At 31.3% G+C, this 27,218-nt stretch overlaps 1 protein-coding gene across 7 annotated transcripts in view; it reads left to right on the top strand.

Moving 5' to 3' along the window:
* The window catches only part of LOC130442537 (protein scalloped), a 199,222-nt gene that overhangs the window by 110,939 nt on the left and 61,065 nt on the right, over window positions 1–27,218 (top strand). For all 7 annotated transcript variants that reach the window (XM_056776714.1, XM_056776711.1, XM_056776717.1 and 4 more), the window contains 2 exons: window positions 23,880–23,998; window positions 26,101–26,239. In XM_056776714.1, coding sequence (XP_056632692.1) covers window positions 26,113–26,239 — 127 coding nt within the window. In that variant the 5' untranslated portion in view covers window positions 23,880–23,998; window positions 26,101–26,112. The remainder of the gene's footprint in view (window positions 1–23,879; window positions 23,999–26,100; window positions 26,240–27,218) is intronic.

Raw genomic sequence — 27,218 nt, 5'->3', positions numbered from 1 at the left:
TTTATATTTCAGTTGATTATCTTCGAAAATGAGCTCAATTACTCTGTGTAAAAATTCAAATATAAATTCTCATTCTTTTAAATAAGGAAAATATGAGAATGTCTTATTTACACACTTCACCTAACCTAATCTAACCTATATATGCCAGCAATTTAGTGCTCGGTTTCTTTTGCTCTTAACAATATACTTTTGAGATTTTTTAAGAGTTTATTATATTCTGCGAAACATTTTTAACAGCTCAGTTTCGTTTTCTGTTGCTTTGGTTTCAAATTTGACATTGTAATTTGAAGCACTTCCGATGGTCGGATTGAGTTGATTGAGCTTCTGTTACCTAATTTAATATTCAATGCTTTCTCACAATTTATTACATAAAGTAATTAATAAAAATTCTGATGTTCGAAAGCATTGAAAGTATGATGGTCATATAAACGAAGACATTTTAAATGACCTCATCCATCGGATCGTGGTAGTACAAAGCATTAAAGGTTTCTGTACAATAAAAAATTGTTTTTTCTTTGTTTTTAGACTTAAAAAAGTTTATTATTTCATTTGTTTGAATTGTTTTGTATGTTTCGCTTGTATTCTATTTAAAACCTAAATTGGTGAATACTGTTGTTAAGTTCTTGACTGCTAAACACAAAATCTCTAGAATTTCATGGAACAAGTCAGGCAAAAAATCATCAAGCAATATTATAAATCCATCCCGCCATTCCCATCAATTTTATGTAACTTCATTAGATTTTCTTTAATGAATTTGGAAGGGTTAAAAAGTTTGAAAATATCACTAGAAAAAAATGTATAGACTTGAAAGAAGACTATGTTGAAAATTGAAATGATACTGGAAAAAATGTCTTGTTTCCTTGTTAGATCGGAAACTTTCAGAAAATCCCTGTGTGTCTACAGCATCCTATTCTTTCCTATTTATTTTTCAATTTTAATAACGCCTCATGCTGTTGGCGCCAGGTATTATTAATTCCGGATACGTTATACATGAAAAAGGGCATTAAATCATCTCTGCGTTTTAATAATATGAATGCCATTATTTTTCCGTTTCACTATAACGAAAACGTTATTTTATTTGTGAATATTCATCTTTCTTTATCTATAAATTATAAAAAAATGCATTTATTAATAAAATAAAATAATGGAAGAAAATCCAATACAAGAAAACATCATTCTTGAAAATGGTTTATATACAAATGATATTTACGTTCGTGAACCTCATCTTTTAAACCTTTTACTCATCTTATACAATAGTTCTTACGATGAATTAAAATTTCATTCACATTTTTATATATTATTATTTATCCATCGTTTTGAAAATCAGTTCATTTTCTGTAATATTTATGAAAAAATATTTAACTCTGGTCACTATTCTAATGTAAAACTAGGTTAGGCTAGATTTACATCGAAATATTTTATTCTATTTCTAATACGCAATGTGATGAAGCCATGCACATTCCTGTGTCGGAATAGTCATCATTGTAAGGCAAATTTATTGGTAAAAGGGACGGCAAGTTTCCGTGTCGCATTTATAATGGTCCCTTCTACTATGGACTTTGGTTAATTGCATGTGTATAGTGAAAAGTAATGACCTCGGATGTATTCAGATTTCGTCCATCTCCATTCAACGTAGAATGGTGGATATAACTGTTTTGGGAGAAGTTTGCACCCTATTTTAGAGACATATGGAATGTTATAGGCTTATTTCTTTCCAAATATACAAATCCATACAGAAATTCCTGTATCGTAGGATAATAGGAAGTACAAAAATAAACGAGACCATAAAAATTAGAGATATTGCCATAAATATAACTAATATGGAAATTCCTTATAATATCTATATTTATTGATGTGTAAAAATAGTTTCACCTTTGCAACAATAACCGTCATCTTAAACTTTTAAGAGAGGCTTAAAAGAGTAATTTTCTAATAAAAAGCTGCTATTCTGCTGGTTTTAATTTTTTCGAACCACCAAAAAAATAATCTTTCCGAACTTCTGCCAAAATACGCGTTTGTCGATGTCATTCATTTGTCTGAATGTTCAACATCAAAACATGTCAAAAAATCAACATAATATTGGCCTTTGGAATTTACCGAAAATACTCGCGAAATCTGTGTGACTGTTTATTGACAATAAGCTTGTGAAACAACGTGTCTTAGCCATAGCTGAAGAGGTATGCCCAGACCAAAAAAGACGCAAGTAAGACTTGGGCAATAATTCATTTCAGCAGCTTCTTATGACTTGTTAGATATTACCTAGCTTCTTATATTTCTCCGTGGTATTGATAAGAGGTTCAACGCCTGCGAGGAGATCTTATAGTAAAAGATACTACTGCTACAACTTCAATAAAGGAATGACACCAATGCAATTATCATGGGGAAAATTATTTAGTAAATAACATATGGAGCAGAACAATGAATGGACAAAAAAAGGGCTGATAGCTAGTAAATTAGAACAGAGCAGAAAGGATACGATATTCTTTTATTTTAGACAACTATGTAGAGAAGACATCCCAAATCACCAGCCATGTTGGATGAAGGTGTCCTATATACTGCTTATGTTACGAAGAAATTATTACTATGGGTCAAATGAGAAATCAGTAGTAACCCACCCATTCAGACCACGGTACATGGAACCTGATATCTACCAAATCAAGTTAAATAAGTTAATTATACCGATAGGCACTTATGCCTCTTAGGTATTTCTGTTTATTTTTGATAATATTTCTTCATTCGTCTTTTTTTCATTACTCATAGTATTATTACTCAAACAAGCAATTAGAAACAATCCGATTAGAATAAAACTAATGTTTCCTTGAATGCTGTGGTGTTCATCACACTCAATGCATTGTGGTAGATGTTAAAAATTTCCTTTTAACTTTAGTTATAACTAATAAGTTGTTAATACCTATAGTATTCAATATATAATTTTTGCATTCTTATCTGGTGACCTAGTAAATTAGTTAGACGACAAATAAATGAGGGAGGAAGTTCTGTCATGCAACAGTGCACAATAACAACTTTCTTATTTCAGATATATCATTCTTAAAATTGTGGACATTTTACAAAATACAAGTCTTATATGTATATTATACTGTTCCGAAAATGTTAAGCTCTGATTATTCCATTACAAAAAATCGAAGTAAAATAATATTTTTTATTCATAATATAAAAAATACTTTACTAGCCACCAACGTCGGCGTCGTAGCATAATCCAAATTTGAAATAATTTGTTTTTCCAATAATCAACTTATGTGCATGAATTTGGGGGCATGCTGGAATGGAATGTGTGTAAAAGTTGAACCATACTTTGGATATGTGTATTGCAATTTTAATTGATAACAAAGAGGGACGTTAGGGATGATCTTCACTGTCCAAACATCTTGTTAGAATATTGCATTTGTTCTTATCCCCTTCAGATTGATATAGTCAAATTTGAATAAATGATTGATATCATCCATGGAGGTTACTTCTCATATAGAATTGTTAGTAGAATTATAGACAAGTGCCGTTTTTGTATAATTACTCATTGCATTTGCTGTTGATTTTTTATTTTATTTAGATTTCTTTTTTCTTACACCTTTTGATATATTAATGCTTCTAAATGTTTTTGATTTTAGGTCTCTTCTCTTTTAAATATAGCTTTTTATGATAATTTTTAAGAGATTGATAAAAATTTATATATATACAGATATCACAAAAATTATCGCATTACTGGTATTTTAGGATATTTTTAATTGTACTTAATTTTAGTTTTTTGGGACAATCTGTATATGTATCAACTTGATAGATATTTCTGGTTTCTTATCATGGGCAAAAAAATATTACAATTTCTTACAAATTTTTTGGAAGCAAAAATGCTCGAGTAAATCATTTCTGTCTTGGAAAATGCATTGAGATCGAGAACTTTCTAAGCAAATTCGCGATCATACAAGATGGTCGCAGGCAAAGATACGTCGCCGGGGTAATTGGAGATCAACAAAGCACCATATCCAGAGTTGCTATTCGCTACCAAGAAACAGGGCAGCTAACCAGAAGACCTGGACAAGGCCGTGGAAGGGTAACATCGGTAGTAGATGATCGTTATTTGAGTTTAACGACGTTAAGAGTTAAGCATACCACCGCTCGAAGGCTGCAAACAGATCTGTTGGCTGCTCGTAATGTCCGAATAAGCCTACAAACAGTTCGAAATTGGCTGAGAGAAGATGGTATACGAGCCAGAGTGCCAGCTAGAGGTCCACGCCTTACTAGAGAACATCGAGTAGCAAGATTGGAATTTGCTCGAGAACACGCAAATTGGAATATTCAAGATTGGTCCAATATTTTATTCACGGATGAATCAAGATTTTGTCTGTATTAGATAGGCGTGTACCAGTATATAAGCGACGTGATGAACGGCACGATCAGGTTAATTTTTGTCAATGTGAAAGCTTTGGTGGTGGCTCTATCATGGTTTGGGGAGGTGCCCTATATGCCTCATATCGGTGACAACTCTGTGCTATTGCACGATAATGCTCGTCCACACGCTGCTAGAGTGGTTCGGCAGTACTTAGAAGAGGTCGAGATACCCACCCTGATTTGGCCTGCACGTAGCCCGGACCTTAACCCAATAGAGCATGTCTGGGACCATCTAGAATGGTAAATTCAGCAACATCTGGCACCAATAAGAACACTAGATGGTCTTCAAAATGTTCTTCTTAACTTCTGGGAAAACATGTCGCAAGGATACGTCCAGAACCTGTTTAGAAGCCTTCCAAGACGAATGGAAGCTGTAATTAGAGCGAGGGGCGGCAACAAACGCTATTAAAAATTCATTGGATGGCTTAAGCACCGTTATTTTTTTTGTGTAGATGTTTTGTACAATTTTTTTGATATTTTCTATGTTTTGGTAAATCAAACTTTTTGTCCTCTGCAGCTTAAACTGATATAGAATAAATGTTACAAAAGGCGTATCTATTGGTGTTTTAATTTGTAATAATAATAAAATTCGCAAAACAAGCAAATATTTAAAAAATAAATAGTCATGCGATAATTTTTGGGGTGGGGTGTAAAGAAAGATACATTTTGACGTTTCGACTTTATCAAAATATTTTGATGTTCTGCAATCAAAAGTATTAAAGTTAGTCCACTTTGGTGTTTCCTTGCTACGTTCCCAATAAGAAACCGCTCATAATATAGCTGGCAAAGAGCTTCTTTACAATTCATATATATATATATATATATATATATATATATATATATATATATATATATACTGAAATTATGGTCAAATACAATAATAAGAAATATGTATAAATATATAACAATAATAAAATTTTACTTACAATAATTAATTAAGATTTCCTTTGATATTATTAAAGCTTGTAAAAATTTTTAATCTCATGGAATTCAAAATTCAATATTCAAATTTACTTTCATAGAAATATCGATTAATTGAAATATTTATTCTGGTTACTATAGGAATTTTTATTAATTTTTGATTGTTTTGATTTTGAATGACATTGAATTTTTATAGGTTAGATAAGGATAAGCTTTAGTGAACTATGTTTAATATTGATTGGTAAATTTATGGATAATATTAAAATTCAATATGTTAGGTCGTTATGAATGTAGTTGAATATAAATGACAACAAATTTTATAGGTTAGGTCATTATAAGTGAAGTTGAAATTTATAGGTTAGGTGAGGTTAGTTGGTTGTTAATGGCGTTGAATTTTCATAGAATTTGTTTTTTTCGAAATCTAAAAGATATGCATAAATTACACTAAGGTTATTTAAATCAGTTTTCTTATTAATGCATTGATCATTTTGGGCAATATATGTTTTTTCTAAAAATAAACGTTTTTTGTAGTTTGTTTCGGTTGTCAAAACTTTGACAGATTCATAATTGATATTGTGTTCTTCGTGATAGACATGAGTCGCTAAAGAACATCTATCAGGATATAATCTGCTATCACTCTTGTGAGAAGTTATTTGACAGATCAGTGACCTTTTCGACTGACCACTGACTACAAATCAGTTTAGAATCAATGACAGAAGATTAGTACTTTGATGACATTTTTTTGGACAATTTGGTTAGAAATTCCCTTACCGATTTTTTTACTAACGTACTACATGACATAACTCATGAGATATTCTTAGAGAGGTCTAGGCTTCCTGATCTCTAATTCTGTCATAGCTTCCTGTCTTTTTCTTCATTTGTTTTGTATATTATTTTTAATACTTATCCTATGATTTAAAATTCTATTCTTATTCATTATCATAACATTTTCATTCAGATATTTTCTTGGTGTAGCAATGCGAAAATTAATTACAGACCAATAGACTTATCGTCAACTTACCGTTGAAACGATTTCAGGAGACGACGCTATAGCGGTCCATCAGACTTTCTGGTATCTAATGAACCGCTACTCTTAGAAAGCAAAGAAAAAATGTTTAATTAATTAACTATACACATGTGTACAAATAATATTTATTCTATATATTTTAAACTATATTTATTTTTTAAACTATATTTTTCACTTTTTAGTTTCATGTGCTATGAAAGCTGCAAAAATTTCTATCCAGCCAGCATCTTCTTGTGGTCTAAGAACACGAAAAAGTATCTGGGGCTCAGATTTGGAGAATACGGTAGATGCAGAAGCAATTCAAAGCCCAATTCATGCAATTACGCTATCATTTTCATTGATTCGTGACACAGTGCATTTTCTTGATAAAACTTCACTTTCTTCTTTAAATGGGGTTGTTTTTCACGACATCGTCTTCCAAACGCTCTACTTACGCTATGCAATAGTCACCATATTTCTCTTTTTAAGATAGTCAAAGAATATTATAGAATACTGTTGACATAAACTTCCCACTGTCGATTAGACTCCGGTGTGAAATGTTTCATTCATTATCACATATCGTCACAAAAATTCTGGTTTTTATAATTAAACAGCTGCAATTATCTTGAGACAAAGCCAAGCCTTCGCTTCAGTAGTATCTTTTTTATTACAAAAAGCAACACATGAAATTCCTTTTTATCCATTTTTGTGAACTATCAAATGCAGCTCCTCTGAAAATGCGTTAAGGCAATTTTTCAACATTTAATCTTACACTCTCAGTCCAGAGTCAATTTTTTAAAATATCTACATATATAGGTAAATAATCACGGAAGTGTACACGTTTGTCCCTGCATCACCTATTTGGCATCGAAATGTATCATCAAATCAGCAGAAGGTCAGTTATCATCTTCTCGTTTTCTAAAGTTTTTGTTTCTGGTACATAATGATGTACCTAGTACTGTTACGATTACATTTGAGGGCATTAGCTATCTAATATAATTTTATTTGATGATCGGTACAACTAAAAATAGGTACAAAAAGTCCAGAGGCTGCCACATAGATGGCGCTATTATTAAATTCCTAAGATTTGCAGTTAGCTTCAACCTTCAAAAAGGACATGTATAAATTTGACAGCTATTGTACTATCAATTTATGATTTATAGGATTTTGAATAAAGCAACTTTAAAAAAAAATGATGAAACTTGACTATCATTGTCATTGTACCAACTCCAAAGTATGGAAAAAGGCAAAAATCAGTATTATCTGTGGGATACGCAGGGCGCAGGGTATTCATCGACTATCTTAGAAATGGTAAAACCATAAACTGTGATTATTACTACCGGTATTGAAGCGTTTAAAGAACGAAATTGCGGAAAGCGGCCTCATTTGAAGAAGAAGTAATATTTAACAAAATGCACCGTGTCACAAATCAATGAAAACGGTGACAAAATTGCATAAATTGAGCTACATTGTTCCCTCATCCACAGCATTCTACAAATCTGGGTCCCAGCGACTTTTTCCTTTTTTCAGAAGCCTATTTTGGAATAGGTTATCTTATTAAATTTTCTAAAAATGACGTGACTCGAAATGTTACGGTGTAACAAAGTATTAACAACTCAAATACCACTTGCATGGAAACACGTTCTGAGTACGTTCACACTTTAAACTTTATTATGGTAATGTCTGATTTAATTTATGACATCAATGTTCCCGTATCTCAGAACTTAAGTATCTATCCTCGTATATCTAGGCACATATAATTAACTGGGAAGGACGTGTAATGAAAAGAATACAAACGGAAATCATTACAAAATTCACACAATGGATGTGGAAAGAGATGAATAAATACAAAAAAATCGAAAAAAATATTGTAAAAAAAAACAACACAGGCATAAAAGATTTATAACGAACTGGATGGTGAATAATACTCCAAAAAGATGGATATAAAACGTTCAGAACATTAGCTATAATCCAGTAGATTCGTATTAGGTAAATTTAGTGATTAAAATGGCAACACTCAAAAAATATTTCTTCTACTTTCTCAAGGATGTTTCGAATGTAAATTATGAATAAACCATTATGATTTTTTTACGATTAATCATTTAATGGATTGTTCTTATATTCCCCCAACTTCAGAAAATTAACCGATAAAATTCAATACTTTCATGTAACGTTGAAACAAATATTTGCCTCTGAATTTTATCTATGTACATACATATATTATTCCCATTTAACGTTCTACTGGTCTTGCTTTAATGATGTGCTTCAACATATTAGGAGCATGACAAACCTGAAATCAAAGTCGTTGCCGACAAATTACTAAAAACACATCTTTTTGATATAGACAGAGTTGTATTCAAGATTGTTTTAGTATCGTTCAGACATATGAAGAAAAAAAATTTTACTAGTATCACAATAAATGTTCAGATTTTCATAGTTTCCCGAGACAAAAAACGTCACGACGTATATTGAACTACATTGTTTCAAAGAAAGAAGAAAAAGAGTTGTATGTGTCGGAAAATGCAATATAATTAAAAAGTTATTTCCCATTTAATTATGAACATTGTATTTAGAAAAAGTGGTATATTTTAAGCTACCCCTTCACCCTGGTATGCCACACACTTACAGCTCCTTTCATTTCTGGTTGCCATCCTGAAAGTCTGCCCATGTTAACTTTTTAAAATCGCCGTCGTCTGCTGGTGAATGGACTCAATCGACTAATATCGACTCCTTTCCATTGGCACTTTCATTTTATAAAACATCCATTCCGTGTGGATTACACATTTCTATATTTTCAAATGTTAATATCTCCTAAAATTTATTTTATTAATAGGAAAGTGAATGAGAATTACGCTAGTTTTGAATCTGAAACTTCTGCATCAATACCAACCACTTCAACCTTGCATTTTGTGAACTGTCTATGCCCAAATTCCATGTTTCATATTGATTCAACACATATGGCATTAGATATTAAAGTTACTGATTTATCATTTAAATCAAGTCCAAAGATTTCCACGTACTATCTAATGAACCTCTCAAAGATATTGGTACGAAATTATGAAACTATTTTATGTATCACATAGTATATATCAACTATCAAATTGAACATAAAAAATGTCTGCATACCTAATGGGCACTACGAATATAACAAATACACATAAGCAGACTAGAAAAGTTTACAGTTTTCTTTTAACACAGTATATATGAGATAAAGAATATTTTCTTGCAAAATATTGTATAGACACCACGAAAAAATTTATTTTGGGATGATAATGACAATTTGGTACGAGAATTACGTGAGACGATAGGATAAGACATTTAGATACAGCAAAAACCGATAACGAAGCATTGAATTAGTTTGGTATTCACCATTTTCTTCCGATTTGGCCTCCAGCGATTACCGGTTGTTTCCAAAATTCAAAGAACACATATTTTATATATATATATATATATATATATATTATATATATATATATATATATATAAGATATTTATATTTTTCACTGATGAACACCTCTTGTAAAGCCCATCTCTGCCTTTCACAAAAAATAAACAGTTACACCATTGAGGTTTTTCGCGTCTCACGAATCAATGCAAAGAATCCTCCGGACGCAGATAGCAAGATATTACATTCCCATAAATGTTTAAATAGGCGATTGTAAAAACAAAAAAAGACTTTTTCCCTTTACAGTTTGTTGGCGGCGGAGGTGGCCGAAGTGGAATCTACCAATCGCACACTGTATTGTTTAGGGCTGTATTAATTATGGCCGCCGATTGAATTCCGTTGTGTGTTCTACCTGGCCGTACCGTCATTCCACGCATATCTTGATTGTCTCTCATCGATTCCCCGCCTTCTATTTTATATCCCCTCCTACCGCCGCTACTGCTTCTGCTTCCATTTTGATGTATATCCCTTTCTGACCCCTTTATATATGATCATATCCTATGAATGTATTTTTTGTATCTCTAATATTTCAGAGTATAGGAATACTATTTCTTTACCTTTAGGGATGCGATGTTTACTATATATACTAATAACGTGGATGGATTTTATAACAAGGTGTAGTCAATTTCGGTCAATAACAACAAATTAAGTTGATTAAAAATCAAGTCATTTAATCATCCAATTTTGAAATTTCCCCAGGTAAAAAAGTATTCAGAATTGGAAAATTCTTGATTTAACATTTATTGCGCAGATGATAAATTATCGTGAGTTACGGGAAAAGTACCTTAGAATTATATTTTCCACTATGAGACACTTGGCTACCAATTAACTTTCGCCGATTCTATCTCGAACGCTTTTGGAATGATTTTCTTCTATCTGTCGTAAGCTATCAAAATTTTTCTCTACAAGTACATACTTTACTTTTGGCAACAGCTAAGAGTTGCATTGTACCAAATGTAAGGCGGATGTGAATAGGAAGATTTTTGACGGCCCAAACTCAAATATCAAAAGCATCGTGTGCCACAAGCGCATTGTCAAGGTGAAGAAGACCCATATCTTCGGTAACTTATTTCTCATAATGAAAAACTTCGGAATTCCAGTTTCTACTATTTTTCTACAGTTAAATACCTCCCCAACTGTTTTCCGCTGTTGATTCGCTCATACCAGTTACTCACGAATCAAGAAGACGCCGTTATAATTAATAATAAACCGGCCGGTCTTGAGACGGTTTCTTGCCCTTCATTTCGTCATTTCCACTTTTAAATGGCTGGATACCACTTGTAAACAGTCTGTAAGTGAAGTTATCATAACAGAGTGAAATATCGGAACAGTCTTAACCTTTCCACTTCCTGTTTCAACACATGATGGTATGCCCTGAGAAAAATTCCTTTATGGTATTTGCACTTTGTATGTAGAAAACTATGGAAACAATGGAAATAATAAAAGTCAAATTCAAGACAGATGAAAAGACGAACTATTTTATACTCACTAAAATTTGCTAATGACAATACATTACAAAGAAGATAACAAAACATATACACAAATTTGGGATGAACTAAAAAAATTGAGTGTGGTATGGTCAAAAAGGTTATGAATGAATAACTAGAGAAATTGGACAACAAAGAAATAAGAAATATCATAGAGAAAGATACTGTTAGAAAAGTTGAGGCACAGACATTGAGGTAATGAAGATATATGCAATATAGTCATTAATTAAAATGATAATATAAGATCGACCCACTACAAAGAAATCCAGATGGACAATAGGAGAAAAAACTAGAAAACCAAATAATGGAAGATGTCAAAAAAGATATGCAGAGGAAGGAGAAATTCTTGCTAATTAAGCAAAAAGACACCAGAACTTTTCGTGCCAATGTCCTCACCCGGAATGAAAAAGCATCAGAAGAAAAGAAGCTCTCTCAATAAAGTAATTAAATTGATATGAATATTAAAAAAAGTTTCTTGAAGGCAAATGGAATGAGTAGAAACGACACGATCACGGAAATTTAATGGAAGCGATGACTATCGGAAATTTGAAAATAGTTGCGATTGAGAATAAAGAAGTGGCTACAGTTGTGGAATAATACCGTTAAAACTATTCAATTAGCAAAATATTTTCCGTTATTTTCAAAATTGCTGATACCAATCTTTAATTTGTGAAAATTGATGTTGTCGAAACTTAGAAATCTCAATTCCAGTAAAACGAATATAAAATTAAAACATAAAATTCGTATTGTGAAAGTAGTTTATTTTTGAAAAACGGAATTTTGCTTTGCAATAGTAACCAAAACTTTAATTGTGTCAGAAGTTTTTTCAATTGTCGAAAATTTTTTCAATATGCGGCATCGTGACTCACATTTAGTTCTTATGAATGAATATTAATAAACGCGAATACAGTATATTGTACCATGACCTCCAAACATTATTAGAATTAACTAAAGTTTAGTTTTACCTCTGAAACATAGATTCACACATGACATTTACTGTTGGATTATAAATAGCACTTCCACTACAAACTTGTATGGATAAATACCATGAGTCATGACTATAAAGCAGATCAGGAGTATCCTTTCTAGTTAAAGATTTGAAACTTTATAAATAAAAACAAAATAGCTTATTTTGTAATATCGCATGTTTTGAGTCTGCAATATCTGTGGTTAATTTTCCGTCTGTTTTTATGTTTTTTAAAGATAAATGATGTAAATATTGTTGGTTTTCTCTTCGCGTCAATGATTCTCTCTCAGTTTTTCTTTTTCAATAATTCTCTCTTTTATTTCTTCGATTTTCATTTCTAAGTATTTGACTACATCATTTCGACTAAATGATGTTCTATGAAACATAATTTTATTTTTCAACCATTGTCATTTTGCATTGTGGTTTATTGATTATTTGCTTTTTATATTGTGTACAGTCAGAATCAAATTTCGATAAAAGAGATTATTCCCTTCCCGCTATTTTGACTATTTTTTTTTCTCATCTGAATAGTCGTTTCATGAATACGTTATTATTTAAATATGAGGAGATAATTTTCAACGAGAATATAAATCGGCATATACTCAACCATATTTTGTAATTCCCAAATTCTTCTCAATGGATTTTTTGTGATTGGATCACTAAATCTAACGAATAGTAGTGGTGATTATATACACCAAGGATTTTTAAACTTATTTATATATAAAATAGATTCATCAATTTTTGCTAGTATATGCAACATTAAACAACAAAAATCAAGAATTGCATAAACATAAACATTTATCAAGTTGAGTACAACCCTGTCGTGTTAAAAATTTGAACAGCTTTCAAGTCAATAATACAAACACAGAAATAAAATAACGATATGTGTCTGAAAATTATAATTGAAATTTTCAGTTGTGTTTGCGTTGGTTTAGTTTTCCACCAGTTAGACTTTTTTAAACGTGACTAATGACAATTGATGACCAAATAATGCGCATTTTAAAATGATATATGCGTAACGACTTAAACAGATATATAAGTAACCATGCCTTTAAGTGCCAATTAAATTGAATTAAAACCGTTATGATAATTTTGTAAACTGAAATATGCATATTCGTACTTATTGGCTTTTGAATCTTGTAAGGTCTAAACTCTTAGAGTTCAGTAATAAAAATAACGATATATATCACGTCGCTTGCTACTTGAGTTTTGAGAAAGACAAATAAAATCAAATATTTAGCATTGAATTCGGTTTTATTATTATTATCTATTAAGATCAATACACTTTTGCATGCGTTTGAACCAATTGTCGAAGCATTTTTTCCATTGAGGTATTTCCAAAACATATGACTTAAACGTTTTTTCAGGTGTATAAAAATGTTGACCTCGCAATTTATTTATGATCTGTGGGAATAAAAAGAAATCATTAGGTGCAAAACAAGAACGACCCATCAATGCTTTGACTGTTCAAAAACTTTTTTGTTTGAATTGATGTATGAGAGCTCATATTTTAGTGGTGGAGAATGATTCGTCTTCTGCGATTGTTTTCTCTAATTCACTTTTGGCAAACAAATGCTGGTGTACAATTGACCGTCCTATATTGCTCTAATGAAACTGTGACGATATGTCCAGTTATTAAAAAAAAAACAGGCGACCATTTGCTTCGAAGTGGTTTTGTTGTATTTGGCTCCTCTTGAAAGATCCATACAGTCGATTGTTATTCAGTTCCGGATTCATATGCATAGGTCGCCTATCGCGATCTTATAGACGTCTTTTGAAGCATCACAAATGAATTTTTTCGGCATTTGTTTACACCAATCGACACAAGCTTTTTTTAAGTGATTGTCAAATTATGCGGTATCCAATGCGAACAAATCTTTTTAACCTCCAAATGTTCGTACAATATTGAATATATGTCATCTGACGATCTTGCTATATATGTTTCGGACAGAATCGTTGTTTTTTGGTACAACAGCCGATTTTGGACGACTTCACGAAATTCATCTTGTAGTGCGATCACGATTGAATTGGGATAACCAATGCTCGGGATAGTGTTTCATCACCAAAAGTCGAAGCGAGCACACTGCTTTTGGTTTAATCTACCTCGTAAAATGTGGCAAACCATCACACGTAAATGTTCACGATATAATTTCATTTTTTGACCAAAATGAATATTTCAAGAATCTGTAAACAACACATATAGTACTCGTATGACAATATACTTTCTGGGTACGTTTACCATTAAAAATGTCAAACTTCATTACATTGAAAAATGAAAATGTTAATGGGAAATAATAAGTCTTGTTTCATTGTTAGACCGAAAACTTTTGGTAATAATGGTAACGTGGTAGTTTCAAAAAACCTAGCCTATGTTCGCATCGATGACGTAAACATTTCCTTTTCGGTTCATTCTAGCAATTTTTAATAGTTTTATTTTTGTAAATTCATTACTGAAATTTTTATTATTGACTTTTCCCCATTGATAATTTCTTGTTATGTTAAAGAATTAGAAAGTTGCTTCTTTCAAAGTATTATATCAAAAACGGCTCTTCTCAATTAGGAATTAATTGTGTCTTGGTAAATATATCACTGTTCATTTCACTATAATAATCTGCCGACAATGATCTCGATGTTAATACTAAATGTAAATTTTCAACAAATTCTTTGTTCATAAACATTTCCATATTACACAGATTTTATACAATATTACAATTAACATTCTAGATATAATTTAAATGTAATATGGTTGGAAGTTGATATGTCCTGAAAATTTTAACTTACGTTTGCTCTTAACTCATAGAAGAATTGATTGTAACAGTAAATAGGCCTTTAGTACAAACAATTTGCCAATGAATGTGCAATCATGAACAAATTCACAAAACATCTAAACATCAAACTAAAAGTGTATCTGTGTGTTAATTATAATGACAAACGGTTGAGTTTGTTCTTTTCCTATTATTAGAAAAATGTCGTCAACTAAGTTACGTGTCAGCAAACATTCAGTATTTAGACTAGATGAAGGTAAGTTTTTTAGCTCTTGACTAAATTTTTTGAGCCAACCTGTATTGTTATTAATGTTATTTAACAGTTCGTAAGAGATACGTATACAACAGGTAAACAAATTTTGTTACCTCACGTTTCATGTATATAATATATAAATATAAACTTTTCTGATCATTCTGATCATTTTGTGTATTACTTAAGTAATGGTTAGTATTGTAAATGAGTCTAAGCTTATCGTTCGATACAAAATTTTCTTGGATCTATTTTATCAACTGCAAAAAGCCGATAGACATAAAAACATGCGTTTGAATCAATTGAAAATATGTTATAACGCGTAAAACATTCTAATTGCGAATGTAAGTAACTCGCGAAATTGGTTAGTGGGAAATTAACCTATTTTTTGTCCCATTCTTCTTAAAAATGCTCTATTAAACTTTGTCCTGAATGGTTTTCTGATATTATCTAAATTTGAACTTGATTGAAACTTAACTAAAAACTTTTGTGATGGTACTAAACTATTAGTTATTAACTATCATAAGGATCGGGAATAAAATTATCATTAAATTATGTTATTAACACTTTTTTCTCAGTCTTATAGCTTAAGATATATTCGGAACGAAATTGAACAAAAAAATTTATTAAACGTATTCAAAATCTAGAATGAACAAAAGCTTGAACCTATTCTTCAATTTTGATTCCTACATACGTTACAAATAACCAGAGCACAATTTCTTTAAAATACATTATTAAGTGGTACCACCTTATTTTATACACATTTTTTGTATTAAAATTTTCTTATATTGTTCAACCAAAACCAAAAATTGTTAAGAAACTCATTTTGTGTAGGATTTTCTTAAAATATTTTGCTCTGTTATATCAATAGTCTGCCGTCATATTGTGCATCCATCGGCCTAAATTCATCAATAAGTTCTGAATCTTTTTGCAGCTTAAATTTTCCCATATTTTTAACTAAGAATAAATAGAAGCAGTCTTAAAACATTCGTTTTATGTTGGATTTCCTAAATATATTTTACACAGTATCTTCGTTACCTTTATTCTCCTATGACACCATTGACCTCGATACCTCCATGGCTTAGCTATTTTAATAAAATCTCTTTGTAAAAGAGCTTTGATCAAGATACTCTTAACATAAAACTTTCTTTTTGCTTTTATTACAGTAGCTATGAAGCGTTGGATGAGGAAGTTATAGTTACGACAATGAAATATTGCAAGAAATGTCACCGGCTCATTTGTTTTCTTTTGTATACAAATTTCAGTGTTTAAAAAATGACTAAAAAGAGGACAATTTCTAGAGTTGTTTTATCACAACTTCGAATTAAAATGGTCTACTTTATATATTTGAAAAAGAGATAATGCTCGTTCGAAATGTCACGGAAGAATTCAACTTATTAATAATTCTCTTCCAAGACTCCACGGCATTTTATGATTGTGAAATAAAGCTTCCGTGTTTGTTGGATAAAAAAATTTATATTCCTATTAATACAAATTGATTCCAAACTTTCCTGTCAGAGATACATGGGAGATGGGCTAAAAACAGGTATTAAGAATACATATATGTATTCATGGTTCCGTACATAAATAAAATGTCTTTGGATTGGAAGCGTATGTAAATGGTATCCAAATACTTATTATAAATAGTTATGTATTTTTGAATATTGTATAAATATTGTTGTCAAAAATTCTAGTAGGTATACATCACGCTTTCACTTCAAATTTTGAAAGCGATTATAATCATTCATATTAATTTTGAATGATTTTATTATTACTAGAGGCTGGGGACAGTTTTGACATATGTCAACACTGATATCAATATGTCGAATCAGACATTGCCATAATAAGTTTGACATTTTTAATACGTACTCAGGACATGTTGTCATACGAGTGTTATTTGAGTTGTTTACAGATACTTGAAACATTCATTGAGGTCAAAAAATGGAATTTAAATCGCTGGCTTTACGAATTCAATCGTGGTCGCACTTCCGCTACAGAACGAATTTCGTGAAGGTCGTTCAAAATCAGCTGTTATCCCAGAAAACATCTATGCAGTAATAAACTGATATTTTAAGATCATCATTATAGCAATACTGTGATTGAGACATACTTGCGTATTAGTTCCACTCGCAGTGAAATGCTGAAAAAATTAAATCGCGGTGCTTCTAAAGACGTCTATAAGATAGTAACAGGCGACGACTCATGGATCTATGCATATGAATCCGAAACTGAACAACAATCGACTGTATTGTTTTTTTTAAGACGAGTCAAATTCAATAAAAGTTGTTCACGCAAGAAGCACATTGTCGCCTGGTTTTTTGGAATAATACTATATGTCCTACCGTTCCATTAGAGCAACGTATAATGGTCAATTCTAAATGGAACACTAACATTTTTTTCGCAAAAGTTATTGAACAATCCAGGAAACCAATCACCACAATGCGAGTCTTCACACATCATCAGATAGAAACGTTTTTAAACAGTCAAAACATCGAATTGATCTCAAAACTAAACTAGCAACCCTCATTGTCTGAAGTTTACGACCTCAACTGTCATGTCAGTACTTATCAATATACTTTGGGATATATATTTGCGCATGCGGTAAAAGATTTTCAGTAAAATTCCGTCATTTTTAAAAATATATGGAGGTATCTTTTTTGTTTTTGAAAAACAATGCGACTGTGTAAATGAAAGAGAACACTGTGTAGGGACACTGCACCACCATTTACGACCGTAAAATTTTGGGTAGCTAAATTGAAATGAGTGTCCGGAACGACCTACATGTCTGAGACAAGCGAAAATAGATTGTAGTATGCTATCCGCGCGTTTGATGCCGTGGTCGCTCACTTTGGACGTAAAAAGTATTAAAATGTACATACCCTATTGGCGCTATTTAAGCAAAATGAGTCGAACTTTTTGCATCCATTGTAGATCCACCTGAAGCGAAAAAACTGTCATGACATTGGATTACAAAGGGCGAACATGCTCCGATAAATGCTAAGAGGTTTTATCGGCCGGAATAGTGATGGAAACCAAAATATATTTTTATGCATGTTATGGTTTACAAACTTTAATGGTAGTTCACCTATATCATATATATATTTTAAACAAGATTTTATCGAAAAAAAGGACCGAGAGCTAACGGGTTTTGTCTTTATGGTCACTATTAATGCAACGCTACGAGTTTTCTTGTCTGTCCTTATCCTCCTCAGTTACCAGATTTAATACTATGTGACTTCTAGTTCTTCTCTAAATAAAAAAAGGCAAAGAGGAATATGTCTTGACACTATTCACGACATTGAGAAAACCGCAAAAGAAATGATGAAAATATTTCCGAAAAAAGCCAATATCCCTAAATGCTTCTAATAATAGATTCAATTAGTAGATAATTTCAAATTTTCTGTTACCGTACTACTTTATTCATAATAAATTTCTTATTTCTTACACCCTTGTATGTGTTTTTGTTATAAACCGTCTTGATTGATGTCATTTCTTATTGAAAATTAGTTTTTAGAATAGGTAAAAAATTGACGTTTCCACGCTTTTCGGTACATATATGATATTGAAAATATCCGCGTAGTATATTTAAAAGTATTGATGTTTCGTTCACATTCTTATTTTGTATTACTCTTCTTACAATGAACTTGAAGTTTCTTTGTAATATAAAAACAAAAAGCATCGGCATGCAAAGGTAGATTCTGTACATTATCTTATACGTTTATGCAGAAACCCTAGGTCTCGGAGAACAAGACAAAGTTCTCGGCTTTTCAGAATGCTTTTGATGATGTTTAAAATTGTTGGAATGGAAAATTAAGCTGAGTAGCGTTTTAAAGCTTCCTTGTTTGTGTTTGACCTAATATGTGAATACACTAATAAAAAAGAAACAATCCTTTTTCATAAATATTATGTTCTAACTGACCTATAATATCAATTGAATTATATTCTAAATCGATTAGTTCTTTCAGTATTTGCATTAAAACTCGATATTTCCTTCAACAGCACTACTTTGTTTTCACGCGCTCAGTAATAAGGTATCACAACTATACTTCAAGACGTTGCTCATCGATTTATGTAGCTTGCTTGCTTGAATTGTCTATCCTAAACACTGAATATCAGCCGGTTCGGTCATTATTTTCAATTTCTTCAAATATCTATCGACATTTAACGCGGCTAAGTTTTTATGTTGAAACTATAGAAGTTTATGAAAGGATAGCTGACAGTGTTAATAGGATGTACTGTTCGAAATATTGAATTATACAGAACAACGGGATCTGTGGCTCACAAATCAAGAACTGTAAGTCAGCCGAATTATTATAAAATCTTAAAGATAAAGTAATTTCATCGTGTTTCAAAGAATAAACAAAGTATTATGGAATAATCAGCTACAAAAAGTTTTTCAGGAGCATTTTGAAAAAAGCGACTAAAAAGACATGCCTTAAGATCCTTAAGATAATATTTGAACCCCAGATTGACACAACAGCCTCGGTCATTGAGACAAATGAATTGCTCTCAGTTCACAGAACCACGTTTGTATGGAGATAGTGGACAAAATTGAAAATTTGCTTTATACAACAGTTTTAATGAATGACTTTTTACTTACATACCACATCTGTGCTGATATTGTTATCATAAATAGTCTCTAAGAAGTTTATTGCTTCTTTGCCGGGGTCGTCTTCTTCGTTGGTATCTGGCAATATATATTTTTCTATCATTTCGACTTAAACCCTATCTGCAAGTTCTTCAGATGTCGTACTCATTTTACCGAAAATTTGTGGATCAGAGCTAATAAGTAAAATATTTAATTTAGCCGGATGTTTCTCAAACAAATTAGAACAGTTATGAGATGGGCCTTTAAAAGCACCTAAATGAGGCATATTTTATCACTACTTTCAATTATGAACGACCCACAAACATAATCCCAAATGAGTTTTTTGGCCTATTTGAGAAAAACATCCCAGAATTTGACTTTTACAAAAACAGAAAAATATCACCTATCATTTACATAGTTGGAATTAGAAATATCGTGAACCAACACTCATTCGAAATAATAGTTACTTTTTCTCAACATTAAACTCTGTCATAATGCAGCACAATCATCCCTTGGTTGACTTCTGAGAAAGATACTTTCTCTATTTTTGTCCATTACCCGTGACAATGTGCGTTCTGTACGAATTTGGTTTGAGTATTTTGCAAAACTTCATAGCTTTCCCTTTTGTACAATGTACATTTCTAATATGATATTCAGTGATTATTCATTGGATCTTATCTTTTTTTATTTATTTTAAATACTTGCTGATTCGTATGAATATTACCGATTGCAGTATTCCATTGTAAATGAAAACAACGGTATGAGAAAATGTCTGTTGTAACAGAAAATGAACACCAACAAAGGTGTATACACGCAAACATACACTATAAAGCAATAAAGAAATTCCATGCTATTCAAATCAATTTTGTTCATTTATACAATTAATTTAAAGTGGGCTTTGATCCATTTGGATAAATTTGAGCGAAATGAACAGGTAAATTAATGAAACTTCAACAATGCTGTTATAACAAATTGTATACAAAGGGTATTTGGAAATATTCAAATAGAAATATTCATCGATAGCGAAGGATACAAAAACTAATAACAGAACAGGATGGATTCAATTCAATATTAAAATTTGGATTTAAATTTATGTCACAAAATCATACCGATTGCACCTCCAACTTCCACCGATCTCACGACCACCGATCCGACACAAGAAAGAGTGGTTGTCAGCGCCAGTCTGTTTGAGGTGTTGTAAAACCAATTCAAAACTCCGCATTCAAATCTCTTATCCAGCTGATTATCTCAATGTATATAAGGATGTCCGTTTATAAACGGTTTTTTTTCCAACAACCGCTATAAGGGACTAAATGTTCAAATATTAGTTTTCTTTTTTATTGAAATTTTTTCCTTATTATTTTCTTAAGAGCTGCTATCGTCGTTGAACCATCTATAGCTCGCCCTCAGTTCCAAAGTTCTAATATTTTAATTTAATATCTCGCTTGACTTCAAAGAGGTTACGTCCTCGCTCTTACAAGTTTCGTCCAAAGCGTTTTTTGCGTCAGCTTGTGTGGATAGGGTAACTAGCTGATTCAGAGTTTCTTCCTCTGCTTTACAGAAGCCACAATCGTGATTTTCTTCTACATATTGTCTCATTACGTGCTTCTTGAGGCTGTAGTGTCTTGCGAAAAGGTATAGCATATTTTTACTAAGATCCAGAGTAATTCTAATCGATTCTTCCTCCTGGTGAAACTTTTTCATGTAAATGAATTTTCAAGTATCACTGGATCATTTAGTATTAGTAAATGACTTATGCGCTTTTTTCTGACATATATATTCCTATTAAACAGAACTCAAACTAAAAAGACCCTATTATTACAATAATTTGGTTGTCCTGCTCACACTAAAAGTGAGGTTTGAAATGATTTGGAAAATACTTGTCTTTACTGATACGACTGAATTATTTATATAGGTACATAAATTTTTTCCATTGGGTTTTTTGATTCGATATGTGAAAATCAGTACATGTTCAAAATTTTACTTTTGGATAATATTAAAAAAACATATATATTGTGTTGCTTATGTTTTGAAATAATGATATATTGTAGGTGTCGTGCTGTCGTTAATATGCTGGAAAAAATATAACCTTCATATATATACCCTTTTTTCAATCAAATCAAAATAATAAAAAATTGAAAACATGTTCTATTTTCACTAGTTTTTGACATTTATTTAAAAAAGGGTTTTTTTAGATGTTTTTTCCACAAATATATATTTATATATCTAATATGTTTTCCGAGCTTTCGAATACTTATGTATTCATCGTCTGGAACTGAAACTATGGTAAAATACAATATGTGAAATAAGTAAAAATGTATTAGTATAACAATAATAAAATTTTACTTACAAAAACTAATTAAGATTTTCGGTGGTTTTTGATAGTATCAATGCTTCTATAAATCATAGAATTGTTTATAAACAGATACTATAATCAATTAAAAAACAAAACAGAAACAAAACATCAAATCATAAAATATTTTCATTACCATATGTACAAGGACTTTCCCAACAATTATCGAAATATTTAAATAAATATGATATTAGTATAAGTCATAGAGGACATAATACATTATCCAAATATTTCACTAAACTAAAATCTGAAACACCAAAAAACAAAAGAAGTAATATTATATATCAAGTGCCTTGTACTAATTCTGACGCTGTCTATATATGGCAGACATCTCAGCATTTAGAAAATAGACTAAAAGTTCATCAATACGATAAAAAAAATAAAACTGCATTAACGAACCATGAAATATCAAAAAAACATCAATTCTATTAGATTCAAACATTCTTGAAAAGGAATCTAATACACGAAAAAGAGAATTTTTAGAAATGGTTTACATTCATAAGAACGGAAAAGCTATAAATGATAAAAAAGTTGACCTATTGGTCAATATAAATACGCAAATTGTCACTGTCAATATTTTATTTTAATAAAGACTTGAAGAAAAGTCCAAACGTCAATTTTATCTATCAAAAATTATTAAAAAAACTAATTTTGAAACAGAATAGACCTAAAATCAAGAAGATTTAGAAACATGTATATATATATATATATATATATATATATATATATATATATATAATTGTTTCTAATGTCTATTATTTTTACTTATTTTATTGATACAGATTATTGATTAATTGATATTAAATTTTATCAACTCAAGTGTATATGAAACAAATCCTACTATAAACTCAGATGTGGTATGTACCACGAAGTTGCACTATTATATTTGAATTGCCTGAATTGACGTCCAAAAAATTGTCTTTCCTTTTTCTGCTGATTTGTATGTTCTTTTATAAAAATTGGAAAATCAAAAAAGCTGTGCCTTTAGAGGTAAGCTAATATCGTATCCTCATACTCTCAGATCCCAAATCATGGTACGAAAAAGTGTCCTTCAGGAAAATCAAGGAAAATTTCAGTCATAAAAAATCTCATCATAATATTAATGCGGTTTTGTGCAGGAGTTCCATCAGATAAAATGTGCAAATCATTGAAATTTGCGGGGGTTTTTGTTGAAAAGTAATTAGAGTCTTTATTTGGCTGCCCCTCATAATAAGTATAAAAATGTCCTGCATTGTCTTTCAAATTATGAATTTTGAAAGTATATAACCTAGAGTTTACAGTAATAAAACATTTTTTGTAAGCTACAGGTGTGAATTTATTAAAAGAGTTTCTTATATCTTAATTTGCAAATGTCATTTTTGACGTTGGTGTTGCTCTTTGACTAACCGATTCATTTAAAACAATGTCGAATATACTGAAGAAGAGCTATAACGAATACGCCAATTTTGAGGTAGATCTAATTCTATCTCGATAGATAGATATGATAGATATAAGGTTTAGGTGAAGAGGTGGATTATTAAAGCTTTTTTATTAATTGTTTACCCATTTGGCATGGCAAAAAGACAAAAAAACTGAATTACCTTGATGAAAATATTACCTAACATTTTGACTATTTAGTTACATTAATTAATAGACCATTTACCATATAGATATCAAAAACAATATTCGTTTATAAATAGAAGTTGTTTTGTTATAGGTAGCGTTTTGACAGCAAGCACCATTTCGTCGCCGTGGACGCCGGTTACCGGCCCGCAGGCCGATTCCAACGGCCCGGGTTCGGATACAAAGAATCTGGATGTTGGAGATCTTAGTGACGTAAGTGTTTAGAATTAAAAAATAATGATATAGTTTACGATTGCAATATAACTTCTTTTACCATATGAACTAGAAGTTGAATGTCTTTCTCGAAATATGCACTATATTAAATTTCCTCTTTAATAGGAAAGACACACTGGTGTGATACGAGGTTGGCTACTAAAGTTTTGAGATAAACAATGAAAACAAATATTTATAATTGAATATGGATTTATTATTTTTCAAATTATTCAATATATTCAATATAATTTTGCATGCGTTTGAACCAATTGTAAAATCATTTCTTCCATTCTGATTGTGGTCCTTTAAAACATGTGTTTTGAAGCCTCAACCTCAACCATCAGGTATAGGTAAATGTTGACCTCGCAATTTATTTTTGATCTGCCAAACAAGGACTTTACGGCGGATGACCCATCAATTAACTGTTTTGACTGGTCAAAAACGTTTTTGTTCGAACTGATGTGTGAGAGCTCGCATTGTCGTGATGCAGAATGATTCGTCTTCTGAGATTTGTTTCCCTGATTCACTTCTGGTAAACAAATGCTGCTGTACCATTTAGAATTGATTGCTCTAATGGAACGGTGGCAACATGTCCAGTTATTAAGAAAAAACAGGCGCCCATTTGCTTCGAAGTGTTTCGTGCGCCAACAACTTTTGTTGGATTTGGCTCGCCTTGAAAGACCCATGAGTCGATTGTAGTTTAGTTTTGGGTTTTATCCATAATTCGTAACCTTTCACGATCTTAAAGATGTCGATACACATCCAACACGAATAAATATTGTTGACATCCCAATGATCATGCAAAATTGAATGTATGCGAGTGGAACTAATGCCCAAGTATGTCTCAACCTAACGTTATATCACATGACCATCTTGTAATATCAGATTACGCACAGCATCGATGTTTTCTGGCACAACAGCCGTTTTTTCGAAATAAAACCACGGTGGCTCAAGATGGTACTTCAACAACAAAAGTCGAAGTTAGTTGATTGGCACACTGCTGTTGGTTTAATCCACGTCGAAAGTCATAGAAAATCATCGCACGAAAATGTTTGCAATTTAATCCATTTTTTACTAAGATAAAGATGGATGTTTCAAGTATCTGTAAAAAACTCAAATATTACTCGTGTGACAACATGTTCTGAGTAAATTCACCATTAAAAATGTCAAATTTTATGGAAGCAGTGTCAGATTTGACGTACTCAGTGTTGCCATATCTTAAAACTTAAGTAGCAACCCTCGAATAGCTGCATATTCCAAATACTTTGTAGTTGCGCCTTCTCGACTTCAACTATAAACTGCAATAACGGTTGTATAGTTAGTTTTCGAAATACATTATTGATTGATTAATAACATTAAGTTGTCATATAAGAATATGTAAATACAATTGTAGCTGGATTGAAGACTAATTAATTTTAAACACAATTTTAGTTTTGAAAAACTATGGGTTTGGGAATTTTCAAAAAAACTTATTTTTCACCATAGAAAGGTGTTTTCCATGAGGCGAAGACGTCAAGAGATGAGTTATTTAGAATCAACGTTTAGATCTCTATAGCAAACTTTAAAATAATGGGTCAACTATATTTTCAATTTTTTTGGATATCTCCCAAATCGTAGACTAATATTTGTAACAAAGACTGCCATGGAGAAACAAAGTTGTATCCATAACAATACTAATCAGTTAGAATGAAGATTCAAAGTTCATTGAACATAAACTATTTTTATTTACAATGTTAACATTAGAGGCAAAGTTGATGTAATACAGTGTAACATAACATTTAATGTGTTATTCAAATTTTTATTTAATTATCACTAATTATTGTTCAGTCTATATTGAGAAGTTAGTGCTAATTGCTCAGTCTCCTGTTTTCGTTATTGACACCTTCATGAAATTTAACTCTGGTAACCGGGTGGATGCGGCAAAACACAGTAGTTCGACGTGTAATAAGAAACGTTCGTCGCATTGCCGAAAAAGGACATTTAGGTGAAGCAATGCACAAACATTTCTACGGCCGTCACGTCACCTAACAGAATCACTTTTCTGTGCTGCATTTCCTGTTACTGCGGACAGTAAAATAGTTGAATCAAAAAATTTTTTCCAGGATGAAAAAGACATGGCAGCGGCAGATGCGGAAGGGGTGTGGAGTCCGGACATCGAACAAAGTTTTCAAGAAGCCCTCGCAATCTACCCTCCCTGCGGACGACGAAAAATCATATTATCAGATGAAGGAAAAATGTACGGTAAGTTACTTAAAACGCTTGCTCACTTTATCACTTTATACAATATAAAATAGAAATATTTATTAAGTATCACTATTCTAAGGATTTTTTACATTATATTCCATTGTTGTGTCTGTATGAAATCATCGAAACGTGTAAAATAACTATAAAATAGTTAATGTCTATATTGTAGCATATGGAGGTACAATTTTACCAAGTTGTTCTGACATATTTGGATACAATTAATGTGAATATTCCCCACTAGTTTATCAAAAAAACAGTTTTCCAATAATAATATTTGCTAAACGGATAATCGACATAATAAACACCAATGTGTCTTACTAATAGATACAAAATGCCAATTAATTAATGATTCTAATTATCAACTGCCAGCTGACGCTAATAAATTTCCGATCGGATGAAATGTATGTACAAGCTGTTATCAAATAACACAATGAATGCAATTTTTTGGAAATAATAATTTAGTTAATGAAACAAGTTCCTAAACATAATTCAATTAGACAACCCTTTCAAAAATTGTCAAAGGTCTTTTTTTATTGAATTTATAAATATTTAAAAAAATTATCCGGCTTGTCTATCAAGCAAAACAAACTCCAGTGAGAAATTTATGTGTGTAATCTGCAACACCACTTGCTTACTCCTTTCTTCTCCCTATTATCTAGCACTACCTTCAGACAAAGAGGGGCGCGTACTACTTCCTACTGTAGAAAAAGTCACAGTTCTACAATTGTGCGCACACGGGCCGTAAATTTTATGAGTGTTTTATTCTTAAAGTAAAGATATGGATGTATGAATTTACTGTCAAGCAATTTTTTAAAGTTAAATTATATGATTCTTTGATTATAGTTTATTTTCATGAATGAATAGTAGAATGATTTTAGTAGACAATTAAAATATTTTTTCAAGTTATACCTCGAGTAGATCGGGTATGAACTTATATTTTCCTAATTAACCTGCTTTTAACTTCCAAACAGCTTAA

The sequence above is a fragment of the Diorhabda sublineata genome, chromosome 4 (genome assembly GCF_026230105.1).
Source record: "Diorhabda sublineata isolate icDioSubl1.1 chromosome 4, icDioSubl1.1, whole genome shotgun sequence".
Lineage (NCBI taxonomy): Eukaryota > Metazoa > Arthropoda > Insecta > Coleoptera > Chrysomelidae > Diorhabda > Diorhabda sublineata.
Note: the sequence above shows the minus strand (reverse complement) of the source record. Positions and strands in the feature narration are given on the sequence as shown.